General features: G+C 34.9%; 2 protein-coding genes across 2 annotated transcripts; one reads left to right on the top strand and one right to left on the bottom strand.

Moving 5' to 3' along the window:
• The first annotated feature begins 632 nt into the window (after nt 1–632).
• LOC114366879 (40S ribosomal protein S11-like) lies at nt 633–2,707 on the top strand. The gene is made up of 6 exons (XM_028323903.1): nt 633–759; nt 849–889; nt 992–1,092; nt 1,975–2,119; nt 2,209–2,298; nt 2,415–2,707. Exons 1-6 carry the CDS (start codon nt 748–750, stop codon nt 2,503–2,505), a joined length of 480 nt encoding a protein of 159 aa, XP_028179704.1. The 5' UTR covers nt 633–747; the 3' UTR covers nt 2,506–2,707.
• Nucleotides 2,708–5,615: 2,908 nt separating this feature from the next.
• LOC114425805 (40S ribosomal protein S11-like) lies at nt 5,616–7,697 on the bottom strand. The gene is made up of 6 exons (XM_028392770.1): nt 7,554–7,697; nt 7,424–7,464; nt 7,220–7,320; nt 6,207–6,351; nt 6,028–6,117; nt 5,616–5,921 (listed from the first exon to the last, which is right to left on the bottom strand). Exons 1-6 carry the CDS (start codon nt 7,563–7,565, stop codon nt 5,831–5,833), a joined length of 480 nt encoding a protein of 159 aa, XP_028248571.1. The 5' UTR covers nt 7,566–7,697; the 3' UTR covers nt 5,616–5,830.
• Between the last annotated feature and the right edge of the window lie 15,811 nt (nt 7,698–23,508).

The raw sequence follows: 23,508 nt of genomic DNA, 5'->3' as shown, positions 1-23,508 counted from the left end.
AAACTAAACTATAAATATTTACAATCCTACCAAAAATAACCATAAATTGGGAGATTTATATACATTTTGGAAAACTTTTCTATACAAAAGTTAGTCGTAAAAGAAAACTAACACTATTAAAGACATGTTTCAAAATACCTATTCCGAAAATGTTATGGCCTTCTTGATTTCCTATTCTGAAATTTTTTATGGTGACCCAACCATGGCACAATCACCATCTCAAGAACAACCAAACCCGAAAACCACCACCACGAAAATGAAAAGCCAAATACGGCAATACAACATAACACAAAGGCAAAGGCTAAACTTACCTGTTGTTGTGTACCTTCGACCCGCCTACAATGGGAGCTTTCGAGAAACCTCACGGGCTGGGTTATCATCGCTGGACCCAATGGGATAGGGGGTGTTATGTTTCGACACACTTGGTCAGGGAAGTGGTGCTTCATTTCAACACTGATGAGTGAAAGGTGGCTGCTGGGATTGGGGCGAACAAATATTCTGGGTGCAAGGGTTACCAGCTCATCATAATCATAACCCCATGAAGGACAATTTTGTCCACTCACAAAATATCAGGATGTGTAGGAAGCAAACAACAGGGTGCAGGAAGTAGGACCCAAATAAAATGTGTTATAAGATTACTCTCACCGCTACTCATTAGGGTTTCTGGATGCGGCTTCTTTCTGTCTGAAACTATTATCCACAGTAGCTAAGCCTGCAAGCTTCGCCGTTTGAAACAGTGCCTCAACCATGGCAGAACAAGTTAGTTATTTTCCTTCATAAGAATGGTTCTTTCGTGGCCTTGCATTAACTCGCTATTCATAATTTGCTTTTTAAATTTTGGCTTACAGACAGAGAAGGCTTTTCTGAAGCAACCAAAAGTGTTTCTATGGTATACTGATTCACACAATATTGCATCATTTACTCTCTGCTTGATTTTGTTTATTTATTATGCTTTAGTTATGTTGGTGTCTGTGTTGATGTGTTTTTGAAGCTCTAAGAAAGGTGGGAAGGGAAAGAGGCCTGGGAAAGGTGGGAATCGCTTTTGGAAGTCAATTGGGCTTGGATTCAAGACTCCCAGAGATGCCATTGAAGGTAAATATAATATTCACTTTTATTTTATGTTTCAGATTAGAACTTTTTACTTTGCTCCTATAGGATTCATGTTATTGTTATGGCTTATGAATATAGGTATCATCAGATTTTATAGTAAATATTAAAATTTGAGAATATAGGGTGCTGATAAATTTCATTCTAGGGACATCGGACTTGTTCCGATGTGGGGCACCGGCGTCTGCTTTTGCTTCCCTGTTGTTTTTTTTTTAATGGCAGTGGTTTTGTGAAGTTTTGAAGTGTCATTTTGGTATATTTGTTGTTTATTAGGTGAAGTGTGTTGATAGTAATAGAATTACTTCATAGCTAAGTTAGGTGGCTGAATCCTGAGCATAGAAAGCTGAATTGTTAACCTAGCCCTGATTTGTTTTTGGAATGTGTAAAACTTGATGATGCATTTATTTTGATGTCCAGTGTCCTAAGTTGCTGGGAAAGTAATTCATTGGACGGGGCTTGGTGTTTAAATGATATGTCTATTAATTCTTAAATTATGGTGTGAGACTGTGAGGAGAAATATTCATTAATATATTTTTTTTTTTGATAAGTTGGAGTTTATAATGTTTTATATTGCATGGATGCTGGAACAAACATGTTGAGGAGAGGTGAGATTGATGTGAAGACCAAAGTTTATAATGTGATTGATGTTGTGTTATGAGAACTAAAAATTGTCTATGCATATGAACATACACAGTTGTGAACTTGTGATGTGTCTTTTAAGTATCTATATGGTGATTGATGTCTTGTTGCTCATATCATAAACTTGTAACCTTCACCTTCACTATTCCATTTGGGCTACATTTTCTTCTGTCTATTTGGTGACTTCTGTTTCTAAATCATGGTCCTGTTTTTTTTCCCCCCATACAGGAACCTATATTGACAAGAAGTGCCCCTTCACTGGCAATGTTTCCATTCGGGGTCGTATCCTAGCCGGTACTTGTCACAGTGCTAAGATGACAAGGACCATTATTGTGAGGAGGAATTATCTTCATTTTATTAAGAAATACCAGAGGTATTCCCCTTCCATACCTTTGGTGAGCAGTTATTGTTGTTTACATGGACAGAAGTAACTAATGTTTCTTCTTTGCTCATTCTATTTAGATATGAAAAGCGGCATTCAAATATTCCTTCACACATATCACCTTGTTTCCGTGTTAAGGAAGGAGATCATGTTATTATTGGCCAATGCAGGTTAGACTTTCATAGGAGAAACCTTTTCTGGGATTACTAATGTGAGAATTTATTGTTGTCTACTCTATTGTATAGATTTAACCATCTGATTGCCTTTATTTGTGCCATATGTATAGGCCAATCTCAAAGACAGTGAGGTTCAATGTGTTGAAAGTGATCCCCGCTGGATCCTCTAGCGGTGCAAAGAAGGCTTTTACTGGAATGTGAGATTTGAATTTTCAGTTCTCATTGAAGGGTAGTGTTACCTTACAAAGTTAGTAGAAGCCTCTGTTCAAATACATCAAGGTTGAGTTAAAGATTGAATCAATTTTTTGATATCTTGTAATGCTTTGAGTGGTTATATGTTACAGACTTTAATTGTTGAATAGTAGTTGCAGTTATTTCTGTTTTCAGGTCATGCTTACTCTTATCTTCTTGTCTCCATTCTCTTTATTTATTTTTTTCCTTCATCGTTGGATTTTTTGCTACAATAAAATGCTCAATGGGATTATCTCAAGTTTGTTGGGGCTAGTACACTTAACTCTTCGGTTGAGGAGGATTTTGTGATAAGTTTCTCCATAACAAACCTCCCTTATGTTGTGAATGGGAAGGTTTCTGTGAAAGGTTCCTGGGTCGGGTGAAATTTTGTTCAAGAATTTGTTTCTAGACTTTGGCACCGTACACAACTTATTTGGACTGTTATTCGATATTGAACTTTAAGTAGGGATGAAGTGGCAATTGTGGAGACAAAGGGATGTGAAACAGAAGCAATCATAGAAATTGTTTGAATAACATCTATAGAGAAACGAAACGTGTTCTATTTGTGTCATGATCTCAAGAGTTCTTCTGGAGATTTTCTTCTGTTGTTGTACTTTTCTTTTCTTTCAAATATTCAACTTCACTAATCGTCTATGGAGATTGGTTAACTGCAAGTGCAAGGCTGCAACTGAAATCGAAAAGAGACCAACCTTTTGGAGATTTTCCTTTTCCATGTGGGTATTTTGTTAACCATAATATAAAATTTGGATTACTTAAAAATAATAGCCGTCGGCAATCTTAGACCTATATTTAACGGTCCAAATAACTTGTGCATGCTAGATTTCGTAGGATCGAAAATGTAAATGATGCTTTTTGACCAAATTGGTTCAGTTTGACCTGGTTGAAAAGTATTTTTTTATAATTCATATAACATGTCAAATTATTATTAACTAATTAATAAATAACATAATATGTTCATGTAATCTTTATAAGAATATATAATAACTAATTGACATACTAATTAATATTTGTGATATACCTCTTTAATAGACTTGTTAGTCTTGAAAAATAAGAATTTTTTAATTTAATGATAATACTTAATAAAATTATTTATAGTAATAAATAATTATATAATATTTATAGTTTGATTATGACAATGAATTTAATTTTAAATTATAAAAATGTGGATTGATAACATTTTATTAAGTGATCAACTAAATATCTGACCTATTGATCCAATATCTTAAGTAGATTACTAGTTTAATTTTCATAACACTTGTTTCAATACTCATTATTGACAATATTGGTCAATACTCATTATTGACAATATTGGTGAATGTGAATGTATATTACTTGCACTTTACATACTAGTCTTTTGTAATTAACGTTTAGCAAATACATCAAAGAAATCAAATTGAAGTGAAAAAAATTCTCTATAGTAGAATAATAACTTTTCTCCACACCTTCAGCTATAACTGATCAGAAGTGATATACGGCATTTTTGTAATAACTATTGAATTAAATTATCGTATTTTACATTAAAAATAACAATAAAAAAGAAAACCATAAAAGAAGTTTGAGACAACGCCAAAACATTATAAATTCTGGCATCAGACACAACAAATAGTCTGTTCTTTTCCATACCTCCGCCTCCTTTTTGATGTGTGAATTTCGACTAGTTGGTAATGCGTTTTTGCCTAGATAATGATCTTTTTTTTTTTTGTTTGAATTTCGACTGTTTTTGTCTAGAGGATGATCAAACTTTGAACAGCACAAGAGGAAGATATGCTGCGTATATGACAACAATGAGTAGATTTCTACGTGAGCTCTTCTCAGCTTGAATGAAAAAACCTTACTCCCAAACTTCCATTATTTTACAAATTTTAACACTTAAGTTTTATTTTTGTGAATTTTATCACTCAAATTTTATTTTCATAAATTTTATCATCCAACTTTTATAATTTTATAGATTTTACCATTTAAGTATTTTTTCATGAATTTTACAATTTTTACCATCTAATTTTTTAAATTTTTGTACTAGTTATAATCGATTACAAAAGTGACTTTCTATATTAATTATGACTATAATCAATGCAAAAAGTTATTTTCCTACATTAATTATAATTATAACCGATATAAAATCAAAATTATCCATCTTCAATAAATAAGTTTTGAAACTAAGTTTGATATATAATTTTACAAAATCACTTAGTTTGATAAAAAGATTTATCTACAATGGTAAAATACACAATATTAAAAATTTTGGTAACGATTCACAAAATTTAACTCAAGTGATAAAAACTACAATTAAGCCAATGAAAAACCGAGTATATCACATCTCAGATTATGGAAACATTCAACATATCACAACCAGCATATGGGGCAAAAAATTAATGAAAACAATTAATTTTCACTTGTTTGATTTTCTTTAACGTATTGACTAACCAGTATGAAAAACAAAATGGATGCTGACAAGTAATGTATGTTAAATAATAATCCTTGCGGGAATATGTTGAGTCACGAGTGTAATTTCATCCAACACAAACAAGACCAGACAAAAATATGGTACTTTTAACACAAGGCCAAAATGCTTATTAGATTGGTTTGAGGAGAGGTGTTTGGGACTGGATAAATCAATGCAACAAGAACTAAATCTCAAAAAATCATGACAGCAAGGCCACTTTGTCAGCATATCTATATCGTCTGCAACGAATTTTAGCCACCACTAAAGCATGAGCTGATAGATATCAAGGCAAACTGTATATTTCCTCCATAACGACTATCCCACTTCTATATTTGGACTTAGATTTGAAAGTGGGTAAATTTGGGAAGGAATTTAAGTATGTTCTTCCACTAGTTATAAACCAACTGCAGAGAAGATGAACTCCATAACAATCCCCTTTCCGACCTTGAGGATCCTCGAGTTTGAAAACAATGATTTGAACAAACAATATACCAATTCAAAGTTTAAAGATTACATACGGAATTTTTAATCTACAAATTCACATATTTAAGACCTATGCAAAATATGTAATCTAGAGAGAAAAAATAAAGAGAATAAAGAAATGGAGACAACAAGATAAGAGTAAGCATAAAAATAAATGCAACTACTATTTAAGAACCATAATCTATATTAAAATCCATAACACACAACCACTCAAATCAAGGCAAAGCCTTGAAAGATATCAAAAATTAATTTGATCATTAACTAACAACCCTGAGGCATTTGAACAAAAGCTTCTACTAACTCGCAAACTAACCCTACCCTTCAATGAAAACTGACACAATTCAAATTTCACATTCCAGTAAATGCCTTCTTTGCTCCGCTAGAGGATCCAGCTGGAATCACTTTTAAAACATTGAACCTCACTGTCTTCGAGATTGGCCTAAACATATGGCACAAATAAAGGCAATCAGATGGTTAAATCTATACAATAGACACTAATAAATTCTCCCATTAGTAATCCCAGAAATCTCCTATAAAGATCTAACCTGCATTGGCCAATAATAACATGATCTCCTTCTTTAACACGGAAACAAGGTGATGTATGTGCAGGAATATTGGAATGTCGCTTTTCATATCTAAATAGAATGAGCAAAGAAGAAACATTAGTTACTTCTGTCCATGTAAACAACAATAACTGCTCACCAAAGGTATGGAAGGGGAATACCTCTGGTATTTCTTAATAAAATGAAGATAATTCCTCCTTACAATAATGGTCCTTGTCATCTTAGCACTGTGACAAGTACCGGCTAGGATACGACCCCGAATGGAAACATTGCCAGTGAAGGGGCACTTCTTGTCAATATATGTTCCTGTATGGGGGGGAAAAAAAGCAGGACCATGATTTGGAAACAGAAGTCACCAAATAGACAGAAGAAAATGCCCAAATGGAATAGTGAAGGTGAAGGTTACAAGTTTATGTTATGAGCAACAAGACACCAATCACCATATAGACACTTAAAAGACACATCACAACTGTGTATGTTCATATCCATAAACAATTTTTAGTTCTCATAACACAACATCAATCACATTATAAACTTTGGTCTTCACATCAATCTCACCTCTCCTCAACATGTTTGTTCCAGCATCCATGCAATATAAAACATTATAAACTCCAACTTATCAAAAACAAAATATATTAATGAATATTTCTCCTCACAGTCTCACACCATAATTTAAGAAATAATAGACATATCATTTAAACACCAAGCCCCGTCCAATGAATTACTTTCCCAGCAACTTAGGACACTGGACATCAATATAAATGCATCATCAAGTTTTACACATTCCAAAAACAAATCAGGGCTAGGTTAACAATTCAGCTTTCTATGCTCAGGATTCAGCCACCTAACTTAGCTATGAAGTAATTCTATTACTATCAACACACTTCACCTAATAAACAACAAATGTACCCAAATGACACTTCAAAACTTCACAAAACCACTGCCATTAAAAAAAATACAACAGGGAAGCAAAAGCAGACGGTGCCCCACATCGGAACAAGTCTGATGTCCCTAGAATGGAATTTATCAGCACCCTATATTCTCAAATTTTAATATTTACTATAAAATCTGATGATACCTACATTCATAAGCCATAACAATAACATGAATCCTATAGGAGCAAAGTAAAAAGTTCTAATCTGAAACATAAAATAAAAGTGAATATTATATTTACCTTCAATGGCATCTCTGGGAGTCTTGAATCCAAGCCCAATTGACTTCCAAAAGCGATTCCCACCTTTCCCAGGCCTCTTTCCCTTCCCACCTTTCTTAGAGCTTCAAAAACACATCAACACAGACACCAACATAACTAAAGCATAATAAATAAACAAAATCAAAGCAGAGAGTAAATGATGCAATATTGTGTGGATCAGTATACCATAGAAACACTTTTGGTTGCTTCAGAAAAGCCTTCTCTGTCTGTAAGCCAAAATTTAAAAAGCAAATTATGAATAGCGAGTTAATGCAAGGCCACGAAAGAACCATTCTTATGAAGGAAAATAACTAACTTGTTCTGCCATGGTTGAGGCACTGTTTCAAACGGCGAAGCTTGCGGCTACGGTGGAGAATAGCTTTCAGACAGAAACTAGCAGCATCCAGAAACCCTAATGAGTAGTGATGAGAGTAGTTTTTATAACACCCTTTCTTTTCCATCTTCATACTCCTGGACTTTATTAGATGGGCTAGCCCAAATTTCAATTTGAGGCTCATAATAATAATTTAGCTAATTTTGCCAGGACTCTAGGGAATTAGTTCCTGTACCTCCTTTTTTTCTTCCTGCATCTCCAGAAGATCCAACAGACCTAAGTAACCCCTCACTAGGCATTCCTCCCTCTCCCAAGGAAACCCTTGCCATCATCACCAGCAACACTCTGTCACCCCCACCTTCCTCCAGATCCGTGTGCAACACCACCACCACGTTGTCCACAGTCACACGTCACCACCCCATAGGTCCCTCCAACATAATTCTTATTTTCTAGAATAGTTATTCCTTAATAGGATAAGTAATTCGAAAACCTGTTCGAAAATACATATTCTGGATTAAGAAAAAGTCATATTTTGGAATAGTTCAGAATTACCATTCTGGAATAGAGGTGTTTGGTGAGTAGGCATGACAAATAACCTATACTTGTAGATATCACCCTGAACTTGTCTCTAGTTTGACAAGGAATAGTGATTTGAAGGTTTGGGGATAGGTACGAGTATTATTTGAACTTTTTAAGCAGGGATGAGTGTCTGATTATACCCACCATCAATACATTTTTTATAAATTTGTTGTCATAACATATATATACATATACATAATATATATATATATATATATATTAAATATTTTATTATTATAATTTTTTAAATATACATAAATTAGCTTAATAGTTAAATAATTAAATAACAAACTTTATAATATACATTTAACTAAAAATATAATTGAATTCTTTATTTTTTTCTTTAATTTCTTTTTTATTCATTATATTTATATATTGTTTGAATTAAAATATAATTAAAAGCTTAATATGTAATTTATTTAAAAATATACAACTAAATTAAAATTATAAAAAAAAAATATAATGGATTACCTGTGGGTATATCCGGACCTAATAAAATTCAACGAGGATGAAGATGAGTATTAAATTTTTGAGTCTGTCTCTTTTATACCCATAATCGTACCTGCCATGCCTTTCACATAGATAGGGAGTGTAACGACCCACCTCGTCGCTACGATATCACTACTCTAATAATTCAAGAAATTAAATTCTTTTTTCTTTCTTTTATGAAAACTCCATTATTTTGCTTATAAAAATCATAGTAAATTTGAATTTCACAAATATATATATATATATATATATATACACACACACACACACACATGTCCCTAAACACACACCAATGTTTAATCGAATACATGAATATTAATATAGTAGTTCAGTACACATCATACGCATAATGAAGATTAAATTAATTCGAACATATAATTAAATTTGTGATTTACATTCTTAATCCAACAAAAGAAATCATGAACCAACTATGGAGGAGTTGATTAACAAAACACAACTCTCTTCCCAAAATAATCTCAACGTCATCACGTCAGCTTGGTGGCTCCTCAACAGAATCTCATCCCTACACCCTACTGTTGTCATTCTGCTCCCACGAACAAGGTTCGCGATCATCACAGGTATCAACCACACGATACAAAATTGCAAGGGTGAGTTCATTATAAAAAGAACCAATGTTAAATCCAAATAATCACAATTAGCAAGAAAACATAAGCAAACATCATGAGCTTACACAACATTCATTATTCAACACCCACATTCAACAATTATTCATCATACACATTCAACAATTATTCATCATCCATCCATGGATCCAATCAAGATTGCTTAGAATGATGCATGCACCCGACCTCAACTCTCAGATGCAATGCGGTACGTACCGTATCCAATACCAAGGAAATAGCCCTAAGCGTGTCTACACAACACCTCACTTAGAAAACCATGTAGTATTTGTCGACGCCACCCAGTCGTGCACCGTAACTCCCCCCCAGGTGATCAACCTGGGGCCACAAGGAATTCCCTACCAGGTGACACACCCCCTAGTATAAAGTACATACTATCACAGTTTATACTATTTCCCATGTCATATAAGATATGAAACATAGGCACCATCAAGTACAATGACCATGGATGAATTAAAGCTCCTAAGCATTCCCTCATAAATGTTTAGATTCTTTAACCACTTTAGTTTCCCACACAAGGAACGTCCGACAAGGTCAATGCACCCCCCCATGGACATACACAACATACGACGTATGAACGTGGACACCATCAAGTACAATGACCATGGACAAATTAAAGTGCTTAAGCATCCCCGCAACGAATGCTTAGATTCTTTAACCACTCTAGTCCCCCATGAATGGGTCGTCCGACAAGGTCAATGCACCCCCCCATGAACATACACATCATGCACATGCCAATGCATTTCCAACATCAATCAACATTCCATGTTCACATCATCTCGTCTCAATGACGTTATCAACAACAACAACAACCTCATTTCATATTCATGGTGACATGATCACCATTAACAACGTCATCTCAAATCAATATCATCGTAAATATCAACATCACCACATATCAATTAAAGTCACCAATAGCAACATCAACAATGAGTTGTATTCCGCATATAAATATATTTTCCACGCCTGAGGTTCACACTCTCCAGGTCTTCAAACAACACAAGTTTAATAAACAATAATGTTATTCATCAGCAATAGATATATCACATCCCATTCGTTAAAAACATAATTTTTCTTGAAAACCAACATTCACATCAATACCAAATGTATCACATCCCATTGGTTAAAAACATAGTTTTCTTGAAAGAAATTCAACATGCAATAGGGACAGGCAGGTATTCTCATAGCTAGGTTCCCTGACCCTAACTATGGTGTCAAAACGGTAAATTTTATAATAACTCCCCTCACCTATCGTGAGCTCCTCGTCAGTTCCTCCTTGTGTCACTTAGAGGTCTCTCTCTCGTTCGCGCTTGTCGGTCCAACGCGAGTCTTTATTACGCCAAAACGAAAGGAATTTAATATGGATTTCAAAAACAAGGTCAAAGGTAACATTCAGGGTCAAATACCCCTGTCAAAACATAAAGGGCTAAGGGGTGTTTCGGATTCTACAAATGGAAACATAATTTTGAAATTCCGATCACGCCAATGTGACCGGGGTTCAGTGAATGCCGCAAAAATAACCTCAATGTTATAAAAAGATAACTTTTACAATGTCTCATTCTCTAGGGTTTTTCAAAGGAAGTGTAAAAACACCCTATTACAGTACCCAACACATAAGAGACACTAAGAGGAACTCAAACTAGCTAGGAGAAGGCTTAGAAGTCAAGATTACCTCAGAGAAACTTTGAAATGGAGGATTGAGGGATTTTCTCCATCGAATCTTCAAGGAGGATTCTAAGGATTTCGCTCCGATTAAAGTGTTCCTCTTGGTGTGGGGGTCCAACGGCAAGCAACGGCAACTTACGGCAGCCACCGGTGGTCTTGGGTGGTGAAAAATGAGGTTTTAGGGTTCGGGTGGCGTTTTTGGGAGAAGAGGAGAGTGAAAATCGTGTTTTTCACGTTGAGGACGTATTTATAACCTGCAACTTTCGCTTAGCGGTTCTGTCGCGCTAAGCCGAAGTCCACTTCTTGGAAGTTGTTTATTCGAGGAAAACGTCAGAAAAACCGGAAAGTTGTGGTCTATGAACTTTAATCATGAAAGGTTTGGGAGTTGTTTTTACGCACGGGGAAGGTATTAGCACCCCACGCGTCCGTCACAAGGGATGACAACCTTTAATCAAGTGTGCAAATATGACTTCAAAATGTTTTATTTTCCCTTTTTTTATGTCTTTTTGTGTTTTTATGCTTTTTATGTTTTTAATTTTGATGTGGTCGACAAAGGTGTTTCCCTCGCTCCTACATATCCTCAATTGCGATGAAGAAATCAGACCTACGTAGTTTTTCAGAACTAAACGTTGGTTAAGTTGTTTTGATCTTTTTCTGCAAGATCAATTTTAATTGAACAAAGGTCATTTAAGGTGTTGGACCATTAAACAATCTTTTGATTTTGAAAGGAGAGAAACGTTAAGGCGTTGGACCAATAACGATCTCTTGTTTTTGAAAGGAGAGAAACGTTAAGGCGTTGGACCATTAACGATCTCTTGGGGTGGTTGACAAAAGCGGGCCTTTTGCTCCTACGTATCCTCAATTGCGATGAGGAAATCAGACCTACGTAGTTCTTGCAAAAGTGGTAAAGTTATGTGTTGATTTTATGCTTTTGAACGGTCCATGTTAACCGATAAAAACAAAGAGGACCGTTTAAGGCGTTGGACCTTAAAACGGTTTCAAGTGATTTTTGCGGATAAAGCTTGATTTGTGAGTTGATTTTAGCCTTGGTTTCACTTTGGTTATTAGTCAATTAATCCAAGGAAACTTTCAAAGAAAAGCGTTCGATTGATTTTTTTGATTTATTTTATTATTATTTTTTTCCAAGATATTTTGATTATTTTATTATTATTTTGCTTTTTTTTTTGTTTAACCGAAGTTACAATGTGAATGATTGGTTAGATTTTGCTTTAACAGTGATTAAACGAGATTACATTGCAAATGATCGGTTGAAATTCATTTTATCATTTATTACGTGAGATAACGGCTTATATAAATGGTTAAAGTACGTTAAAAACTGAAGAAAAGAAAATCGAAAGTGAACGAGATGAAGATGAAAGCAAACAAAACAAGAAATGAATTGAAAGTCTCGGATTCGAACACTTACCGGTTGAAGAACAAAGAACGAACGAAGAATGAACGAAGAACGGTGAAGAACGGAGGAAAATCTTCACAAATTTGCTCACGGAAGCACTTCGACTCGATTTTTCTTCGCGGAAACGTGTTTTTTATCCAAAATAGCCAAAATGCATATCCTAGGGGTCATGAACATTTTTTAAACAGCCCCGTCCCCTAATTATAGGGAAAAAGAGAGGTGCTTGCCGCCTAGAGGCTTCTTGAGGAAGATTTCTAAGTGCACCCCAATTACTAAGTTTACCCCCCTTTTTGTACTTTACAGAAAAGTTACGAAAGTGTTTCGGATTTGATTTTCATCTTTTTTTCTCTCCTATTTCACCAATATTAAGTGAAATATGCTTACCCAAGGTTTTCAGAAATTTTACGGAAGCCACGGAAGCCCTGAAAACAATTTTTCAACAAATTAGAGTGTGACAGTTTATTTACACACACCCCACTTTGCTAAATACACTCCCGCTTTCATGTTTTTGACCGTTTTCTCCCCGAAACATCTTACAACTTCACGGATTCCACAACGATGGGTGTTAAACATTTTGAGGTGGTCAAATGAAGGTCGCATGCCGACAAAAAATGGTCCCCAGATGAAATTAGGGTATGACACGCACCTTTGGGTCGCTCAGTGCAATTCCCCTCGGTTGGAATTGGGCTTGGCGCAGCTTTGGGCCGCTCAGCGCAATTCCCCTCAGTTGGATTTGCGCTTAGCGTGCCATTCTCGCTTAGCGGGAGACCAAAACTTATTAATTTCAAAATCCCAATGGTCAGACTGTAGAAACGTATCTTAGAGAGATCCAGACAAAAATTGAAGATGATCCAACGGTTATCGAATCCAGTATCGCGATTTCATTGAACTAGGTTTTTGGTAAAATCTAAAATCTCATAATTTCAACTTCGATCAACAAAAATCCACATAATTCAACATCCACATCAAGAAATTCACACATGACTAGTTCAAGGCATACTTCAACTCATTCAAGTATCATATAGTCAAATAACACAATAAATACAATTAAACATCGATTTATAACTTATAATATCTCAGGGTATTACAGGGAGAGCCAAAGCCATCCATAATTGTGAGATGGGATTTTTTGTCAATTGGAATCCTTAGGAGGTGTAGGAAGCAAAATGAGTGGTGCAAAAAGTAACAATAAGGATTCTAATGTGATTTTCCTTTTTGGATCTTGAGATCCATTCATTAAAAAAATAATTCAATTATACAAAGTGATTTTTTTTCTTTTATAAAAAAGGGATTTATAATCAGATTAACATAAAGTTTTTTTTAAAGAAAAAGAGTAACTTACAACAACATCCCCTAAGGTTTTGTGTAATTACACATAACCCCTTCCTTTTTTATTTTTCTACATTAATCCTCATTTAAGTTTGAAATAATTACACTCCGAACACGTCCATGGTGTTCTTAACTTCCTAGAGCCTAAGCTAAGGAATGTTTACTTGATATGTCTTTTGAAACACTTCCACTCGATTCATATGCTTCATTTTTTCTACAAAGAACACTAAAAAGAAATAAAATAATAGAATTGAATGTAACTAATTTCTCTAGCCTTGTCATTCATAAATTCTTCACTTGCATGTTTGTGTGTTGCTATCCTTATTTCTCTCCCACTAACTTTGCGACTACACTCCAAATCCTACAAAATTAAGAATTATATGTAAAAAGAAAAAGAATAATTTCATTATTAAAAAGTAAGAAGTATAGGCTACCATCTTTTGCTTCTTGAGTGTGTTGCTTCTGGCTATTGTCTTTATTTTTTTGGGCTTTTTCCTAATCATTGACATAGAAAAATTTGTAAATCTAAGCAGGTGAATAAAAATTTAATTTTATCTTAGTTTTTTGGATCTAGACGATAGTCAACAAAAGATGCCCATTGATCCTTATTTAATCTTCTTGGGACCATCGTAATCAGTTGAACTCTATTATAGGTGCCATCATCCCTTTGCTCCCATAATTCTTGATGATGCCCTTGTGAATGTATGATGATTTTGATGATGCCAAAGAAGAATCAAACAAGGTTGCTTCAAAGGATAAACATTTGCTTTAAGATTAATTCAAGATTGCTTCAACAAACAAAACCTTGTTTCAAGATTCACTAAAGATCAAGCCTTGCCTCAAAACAAAGGGTTTCAAAGTCATGCAAGGCTCTAGTAATCGATTACCAGAAGGGAAGGTTGAAAAAGAGCTGTTGAAAAGGGTTTTTGAATTTGAATTTTGAACATGTAATCGATTACCATATGTCTGTAATCGATTACCAGCAACTAAACTCCTGAAATTCAAATTCAAAAGTCATGACCCTTCAAATTATAACTGTGTAATTGATTACACAAACATTATAATCGATTACCAGTGGAGAGTTTTCAGAAAATCTGCCAACAATCACATTTTTCATTGGATTTGTGAATGGCCATCAAAGGCCTATAAATAGGTGACTTGGGCACAAATTCTCAAGAGAGAGTTTTGCTGGTCCAAAATGTCTTATCCTCTCAAAAGAAAATGAGAGAGATTCCAAGAGAACTTCATTGTCAAATGCTCTCTCAAAAGAAACTCTTGGGCAAACACTTGCAAATCCATTAAGAGTTCATCCGTGGATTTCAATTGTAATATCCTTATCTTAAAGAGAGAAACTTCTTCTTCTTTCTTCTCATTCAATGAGATTGATTAAGGGACCGAGGGTCTCTTAAGTTGTAAGGAATGTTGAACACAAGGGATGGGTTGTCCTTGTGTGGTTCACACTTTGTAAACGGATTTTTACAAAGGGAGTGGAAAATCTCAAGTGGGTTGCTTGAGTACTGGACGTAGGCACGAAATTTGTCGAACCAGTATAAAATTGTGTTTGCATTCTCTCTTCCCTTATCTCATTTATTTTGTTGCAATCAATTTTGCCTTTCATGTTTAAAGAACATTATTAAATTGATTGCTGCTTCTACTTCTGCATTCTGAGCCTATCATTTAGAAGCGGATTAAAAGTTTGTTAGTGGGAAATTAATTCACCTCTTCTTAAGACAACTGAGGCCATTTGTCTAACAAGTAGTATAAGAGCAGGATTCTTATATAACGTTTAAAAACTTCAAGAATAGATATGCCCTCATCCAACTTTCCATTTTCTGAGGGAAATTCTATCAATAGGCTCTTATGTTCAATGGTGAGGGTTATCATTATTGAAAACCTGAATGCAGATCTTTATAGAAGTAATAGATTTAAAGATATGGGAAGCCATTGAATTTGATCCCTTTATTTCTACAATGGTAGAGAGAAATGCAACTATATAAAAAAAACCCTAGAGAAGAATGGAATGATGATGAAAGAAGAAAGAAGAAGATTCCTCCTTAGCCCCAAAATGCTATGAATACAATCAACTTGGACACATGAGATTCAATTATCCTGTGTTTAAAAGAAGAATGGAAAAATCCGACAAGAGAAATTTCAAAGAGAAGAAAGAAAAGAAAGGATACATCACTTAGGAAGATAATGTCATAAATTCTTCAAGTGATTTGGAGAATAAAATCATAAGTCTGGGTATCATGATGAAAGACTATGAAAATGGAGAAGAGCAAAGTTGATACATTGATAGCAATTTCTCCAAACACATGGCATGCATCAAAGTTTATTCATATTTCTCCCTAAGATAAGTGGATATGTGATTTATGAAGACAACAAACAAAGACCACATTTCTCCCCAAGAAAAGTGAATCCCAAGATACGTGAATATGTAATTTATGGAGACAACAAACAAAGGCCACTTGATCAACAAGCCCAACAAGTAATATCAAATGATACCAACAGGTCACTTGTCTTTGATTGCTTTTTATGATTGTTCTTGATTGAGTTTTGATTGTTTTTGGTTGAGTTTTTTATTATCTTTGATGATTGTGTCCAACAAGTTGGAAGTTTGAAATTAAAATTTGGAAGTTGAAAGTGGAAGTTATTGGAAGTTGAAAGTTGAAAATGGAAGTTGGAAGTTGGAAGTTGGAAGTGGAAGTTACTGGAAGTTGAAGTTGAAGTTGGAAGTTGGAAGTTGGAAGTTGAAATTTAAAATTTGAAATTTGAAATTTGAAATTGAAATTTAAAATTTGAAATTTGAAATTTATTTTGGAATAGAAATTATTGTGCATAGTTAGTTGATTGTTAATTTAATTAATTTAATTTGAAATGTTTGATGATTGATTGTATTTGATTGTGTTTGAGAGTTATTATGATTGTTTTTTATGATTGTGTTTGAAGGTTATGTTTATTATTGATTACTTTTGATTGTTTTATAGTGGATATGTATTTTTGTGAGTACAAAATAGTTTGTTTTAATGCTTTTTGGTATCACTTGACTCTCATATATTGCAACAAGTGGTAACATTTTTTCTACTCTCTATTCATGATTTGTTTTTGATGTTGACAAAGGGGTAGAGATAGATAAAAGATGAAATAGTAAGGGAAATTATCTATTTCTTTATGAGACAGTTTTTTATATGAAATCTATGAAATCTTCAACTGTCTCGTATAAGCAAACATTGCAAAATCAAAGGGGAGTAAAACTATATATAAATAGATATTTTTTGTTGTTGTTGCTCCTAACCTACAGGTGGTTGTCATCATCAAAAAGGGGGAGAATGTAAATCATGCAAGTTTTGATGATGTCACAAAGAATTTGCTTGATAATGAGCGTCATCATAAAAAAGGGGGAGGATATGGATCATGCATGTTTTGATGATGTCGAAAAGAAATAACTTGATTGTCATCATAAAAAACAGGGAGAATGTGAATGTATAATGATTTTGATGATGTCAAAGAAGAATCAAACAAGGTCGCTTCAAAGGATAAGCATTTGCTTCAAGATTAATTCAAGATTGCTTCAACAAACAAAGCCATGCTTCAAGATTCACTAAAGATCAAACCTTGCCTCAAAACAAAGGGTTTCAAAGTCATGCAAGGCTCTAGTAATCGATTACCAGAAAGTGTAATCGATTACTAGAAGGGAAGGTTGAAAAAGAGTTGTTGAAAAAGGTTTTGAATTTGAATTTTGAACATGTAATTGATTACCATATGTCTGCAATTGATTACCAACAACGAAACTCCTGAAATTCAAATTCAAAAGTCACGACCCTTCAAATTATAACTGTGTAATCGATTACACAAACATTGTAATCGATTACCAGTGGAGAGTTTTCAGAAAATCTGCCAACAGTCACATCCTTTCATTGGATTTGTGAATGACCATCAAAGGCCTATAAATAGGTGACTTGGGCACGAATTCTCAAGAGAGAGTTTTGCTGGTCAAAAATGTCTTATCCTCTCAAAAGAAAATGAGAGAGATTCCAAGAGAACTTCATTGCCAAATGCTCTCTCAAAAGAAACTATTGGGAAAACACTTGCAAATCCATTAAGAGTTCATCCATGGACTTCAATTGTAATATCCTTCTCTTAAAGAGAGAAACTTCTTCTTGTTTCTTCTCATTCAATGAGATTGATTAAGGGACCGAGGGTCTCTTAAGTTGTAAGGAATGCTGAACACAAGGGATGGGTTGTCCCTGTGTGGTTCAGACTTTGTAAACAAATTTTTACAAGGGAGTGAAAAATCTCAAGTGGGTTGCTTGAGTATTGGACGTAGGCACGGAATTTGCCGAACCAGTATAAAACTGTGTTTGCATTTTCTCTTCCCTTATCTCATTTATTTTGCTGCAATCAATTTTGTCTTTCATGTTTAAAGAATATTATTAAATTGATTGTTGCTTCTACTTATGCATTCCGAGCCTATCATTTAGAAGCAGGTTAACAGTTTGTTAGTGGAAAATTAATTCACCCCTTCTTAAGATAACTGAGGCCATTTGTCTAACAATCCTCTCCATTTTGTTTTAAGTGATTTGAAGACATAAGTTATGTTAAAAGCATGTTCAACTTCAAACTTAGCCTTCAAATTATTCGACAATTAAAGTTAACAACAATTTGTAGTACAATTGAAATTATAGTGTAATTAAAACACATACATCACTTGAATCATGTGTTTAAGTACTTTTTACTTGTAGTCTTTAGGAACTTTCTTCCAACCAGTATAACAAAAAGGAAATACATCATAGTCTCTTGCAAGGTGATCCAAGAACCTATTTAACAATGCTTTACTATCTGCAGTTGCTTGGTCATCATAATTCCATTCCTCAATAATTCATTCCGTAGGAGATAAAGACCAAATTATCAAATATACTAGAAAAACAACAATATAATTATATACAAGTAGTAAGACCAAAAACACAAGTGTGCAAAGTTCACACTAATAATGGAAGAGATTAAGAAATACTAGTAAATGAATTTGTACATAAAACTATATGATAAAATATACAAATACTTTTCAATAATAAATCAAATTTGACAACAAAACATAATTTTCATAAAGCCTGTAAAACCATACAATAATCTTGTAAAGTGTTTAACACACCTTCAATCCAAACCCATGCAATAGCCTTGTAAAGTGCTTACCAATCACACAAACAATCTATGCTCTCTTACGAGCTGCAAGTTGCGATTATTGCATTTCAATTTCTTCCTCTTCACTATAAAAATGAACTCTGGTTCAACAACATTTGTAGGTTAAGAATGAGTATGAGATGTAAGTATAGGTTGAGAATCTTGTACAAGCTGAAAATTAGGTTGAGATGCATTTGCATGCTGAGTATCAGACTCAGATGCATGCATAGGATAAGTATGAGATTGAGATGCATGTGTAGGCTGAGAATAAAACTAAGATTCAAGTGGAGATTGAAGATTTTGTTGAGGTGTAGAGTTAGTCTTGTTGGTAGAAAAGAACTTTGTCTTTAGGGTTTTTAGAAAGCAATAAAAACTATAAATTATGAAATATATTCCACACAATTAATGCAATTGAATATTGAGTTCCAAATTAAAGTATGACTTGAGATATATTACTAGGTTGAGATGTAGGTGAAAGTAATGTACTAGGCTGATGTGGAGGTAGGGGTGGAGGTTCAGTACTAGATTGGGGATGATGAGCATACACCAGAGGTGTTGAGCTATTCTTCTTAAAGGTTGTTGGCTTCTTCAAGGTTCCTAACAACCAATAAATATTGTAAATCAATTACTAAGGTGTTGTGTTTAAATAAAATCTTAAATATTAGTAATTAGTAAGGAGACCTACTAGGATTATTTTTATTAGGTAAAGGTGGGCGCATCATATTATGATGAGTTGCATGTGCATATGAAGGTTGAGAATTACTACTATTAGGAGTGGCTAGAACTTGGCTAAAAAAGCCATTCTTGATCTTATGTGGAATTGCACTAGTCTTCTTGGTGAAAAGTTTCTTCATCTTCAAAGATCCTAGGAAACAATAACATAGTGGAAGTCAAACACCAATTTAATAAATAACATAAATAATAATGATGATAAATGACAATTAGTAAATAAAATGACAAATTAATAAAGAAAATGATAATTAAAAACAAGACCTTGCTAAATGTATATTCTTTTCCCCATGTGGAAATAGTATTTCCAAATTTTGATGTTCAAATTGCTCACATCCATGGAAAATGACACATCATTTTCACCCATGTTGTATAAGTCTTGTGACTTTAGATGTATGGGTATACTCCAATTTTTATCTAACTCATCTTCTACATGATAAACCATTTAAGCTTTGAAACTTGGATGTACAACTCATAATCGTCATTATCACTAGTGTGTATTAAGTGCACAAAAATTATTGATGTAAATCCTAGATGATCAATCAGAATTCCTGTACAAGTAGTTGTATTGGCCCACGTACATTTGAACAAAGTAATTGAGAATTGATCGTGGTAATTTAACTCAATTATGTGAAATACAAGAACACATTATAAGGGGGATTGAATAATGTGTGTCACGACCTACCCTTCGGCGGGAGGGCGACGCGAAGGCTCACGGGTGCGTCTTCTAAGGGAGGAAGGCGCGCGGAGTCACTACTAACGTTTATTCGAGGAAAACGTCAGAAAAACCAAGATGCGTGTGGTCTATGAACTTTAAGTGTGAAAGGTTTGGGAGTTATTTTTATGCACGAGGAAGGTATTAGCACCCCACGCGTCCGTCACAAGGGACGACAACCTTTAATCGAGTGTGCAAGACATGACTTCAAAATTATGTATTTTTCCCTTTTTATGTTTTTATGTATTTTCCCCTTTTTATGTTTTTTACTTTATTGGGCCTTTTTGTATTTTTTATCTTTTCGTGGTCGACAAAGGTGTTTCCCTCGCTCCTACGTATTCCTCAATTGCGATGAGGAAATCAAACCTACGTAGTTCTTTCAGAACTAAACGTTGGTTAAGTTGTTTTTATCTTTTTTCGCAAGATATATTTTAACCGAACAAAAGTCGTTTAAGGCATTGGACCTTTAAACTATCTTTTGATTTTTGAAAAGGAGAGAAACATTAAAGTGTTGGACCATTAACGATCTCTTGGTTTTTGAAAGGAGAGAAACGTTAAGGCGTTGGACCATTAACGATCTCTTGGGGTGGTCGACAAAAGTGGGGCTTTTGCTCCTACGTATCCTCAATTGCAATGAGGAACTCAGACCTACGTAGTTCTTGCAAAAGCGATAAAGTTATGTGTTGATTTTATGCTTTTGAACGGTCCATGTTAACCGATAAAAGCAAAGAGGACCGTTTTAAGGCGTTGGACCTTAAAACGGTTTCATGTGACTTTTGCGGACAAAGCTTGGTTTGCGAGTTGATTTAAGCTTTCGTTTCACTTTGGTTATTAGTCAATTAATTCAAGGAAACTTTCAAAGAAAAATGTCCGATTGATTTTTTTGATTATTTTATTACTATTTTTTTTCAAGATATTTTGATTATTTTATTATTATTTTCCTTTTCTTGGTTTAACCGAGATTACAGTGTGAAAAATCGGTTAAATTTTGTTTTAACAGTGATTAAATGAGATTACAACATAAATGATCAGTCGGAATTCATTTTATCATTTATTAGGTGAGAACATGGCTTAAATACGGTTAAAAGCTCGTTAAAAACGGACAAAAAGAAAACCGAAAGTGAACGAAATGAAGATGAAAGCCAATAAAACAAGAAATGAATTGAAAGTCTTAGATTCGAAAACTTACCGGTTGAAGACCGAAGAACGCGTGAAGAACGGTGGAAAATCTTCACGAAATTGCTCATGGAAACGTCTCGGAAGCATTACGGAAGCACCTTGTGTTGGATTTTCTTCACGGAAACACATTTTTTCACCAAAAATAGTTGAAATGCATAACATAGGGGTCAGGGACCCTTTGGAACAGCCCCCCTCAGCCTATTTATAGAAAAAAAAAAAGGGGTGGAGATTGCCGCCCAGCTCGCCCAGGTGAACAGGTGGCTTCCTCAGGAAGATTCCTGAGGCACCCCCCTTTTACTATGTTTACCCCATTTTTTTGTAATTTACGGAAACATTATGGAAGCCTTACGGAGGTATATTGGACTTGATTTTCTTCTTTTTTTCTCTTCTCACCCAACTTAAGTGAAATATGCTTATTTAGGGTTACGAGAATTTTACGAAAGCATTACGGAAGCCCTAGAATCTATTTTCAACAAAACGGGGGAGGAGGTTGCTTTCTCTTTAAGCAACCCAACTTCCAAAATGTTCTGGAAGGGCCTAGATTTAAAAATTGCTATTTAGACCCCCATCTTGATAAGTTCACACCCCTATTTTTGTGTTTTTGGCTTTCGAAACCTCACGGAACTTTATGGATTCCACCACGATGGGTGTTAAGCCTTCCAAAACGATCAACAACGGTCCCTAGATGAAATTAGAGTGTAACAATCTATTTACACACCCCCACACTTTACTAAATACACTCCCATTTTCGTGTTTTGGGCCGATTTCTCTTTGAAACATCCCAGAACTTTACGGATTCCTCGACGATGGGTGTTAAACATTTTGAAGTGGTCAAACGAAGGTCGCATGCCGACAAACAATGGTCCCCTAACGAAATTAGGGTATGACAGTTGCCCCTTTTTACTTATCTTTTATTAGAGATAAAAGAGAAGTAAAAATAAGACACTAATTTTGTTCGAGCTGAATCATCCAACCGGCCGCTAGCGGAAGTCCAAGTAGTAAAACCCGTGGAAGCATGAAGACACTAAGATTCCCCCTTTTCTCGTTTTGTTCTTCTCTTTTCCATTATTTTTTTTATTATATATATATATATATATATATATATATATATATATATTTTATTTTTTTCTTACACACACACACACACACACACACACACACACACACACACACACACACACACACACATATATATATATTTTCTTTTTTTTGAGGTGAAGACATTTTCATCTTCGAAATGCAAATGAGGACATCGTCGCCTTTTGAAGGCATGCAATGACTGAAGACATTGTCGTCTTCGAAATGTGGATGAGGGTCATTGTCACCTTTTGAAGGCATGACTGAAGACATTTTTGTCTTCAAAATGTGTCTGTGCGGATAACCCTTGGGTGTCTCCACATGCTACCTGACTTCTCACATGTCAGGGTAACAAAATTGTGTTTGTACGGATAACCACTTGGGGTATTTCTGCCTGCCACCTGACGCATGGGTCAGGATTAACAGATGTTGTCTTTGTATGGATAATCACTTGAGTATATCCGCCTGCCACCTGACGCATGGGTCAGGATCAGCAGATGTTGTCTTTGTACGGATAATCACTTGGGTATATCCGCCTGCCACCTGACACATGGGTCAGGATCAGCAAATGTTGTCTTTGTACGAATAATCACTTGGGTATATCCGCCTGCCACCTAACGCATGGGTCAGGATCAACAGATGTTGTGAGACCAAAAGAGTCTCGGCCGAAAGATGTTGACATCTCCAGAAAGGGCGCAGACGACCACATTGGTCTCCGCTTGTCAATCAAACTTGGGGTCTCCAAATGACGAGGTGCAGATAACCGTAAGGCGTCTCCACATGCTACCAGACTCACGGGTAACGATAGCAGGATGGGGTGGTCGACAAAAGCGGGGCTTCTGCTCCTACGTATCCTCAATTTGAGATGAGGAAATCAGACCTACGTAGTTCTTGCTTTTGTGAGACTAAAATAGTCTCGGCCTGAAGATGCTGACATCTCCG

The sequence above is a fragment of the Glycine soja genome, chromosome 9 (assembly GCF_004193775.1).
Source record: "Glycine soja cultivar W05 chromosome 9, ASM419377v2, whole genome shotgun sequence".
NCBI lineage: Eukaryota > Viridiplantae > Streptophyta > Magnoliopsida > Fabales > Fabaceae > Glycine > Glycine soja.
The sequence above is the reverse complement of the archived record's forward strand: the minus strand, read 5'-3'. Positions and strand labels throughout refer to the sequence as shown.

What these genes read in the sequence shown, in the direction of transcription:
- LOC114366879 (XM_028323903.1), top strand. An exon ending in TCCCAGAGATGCCATTGAAG is followed by an intron (nt 1,093 to 1,974) that starts GTAAATATAATA and finishes CCCCCCATACAG; the next exon opens with GAACCTATATTGACAAGAAG. An exon ending in TTTATTAAGAAATACCAGAG is followed by an intron (nt 2,120 to 2,208) that starts GTATTCCCCTTC and finishes CATTCTATTTAG; the next exon opens with ATATGAAAAGCGGCATTCAA.
- LOC114425805 (XM_028392770.1), bottom strand. An exon ending in TCCCAGAGATGCCATTGAAG is followed by an intron (nt 6,352 to 7,219) that starts GTAAATATAATA and finishes CCCCCCATACAG; the next exon opens with GAACATATATTGACAAGAAG. An exon ending in TTTATTAAGAAATACCAGAG is followed by an intron (nt 6,118 to 6,206) that starts GTATTCCCCTTC and finishes CATTCTATTTAG; the next exon opens with ATATGAAAAGCGACATTCCA.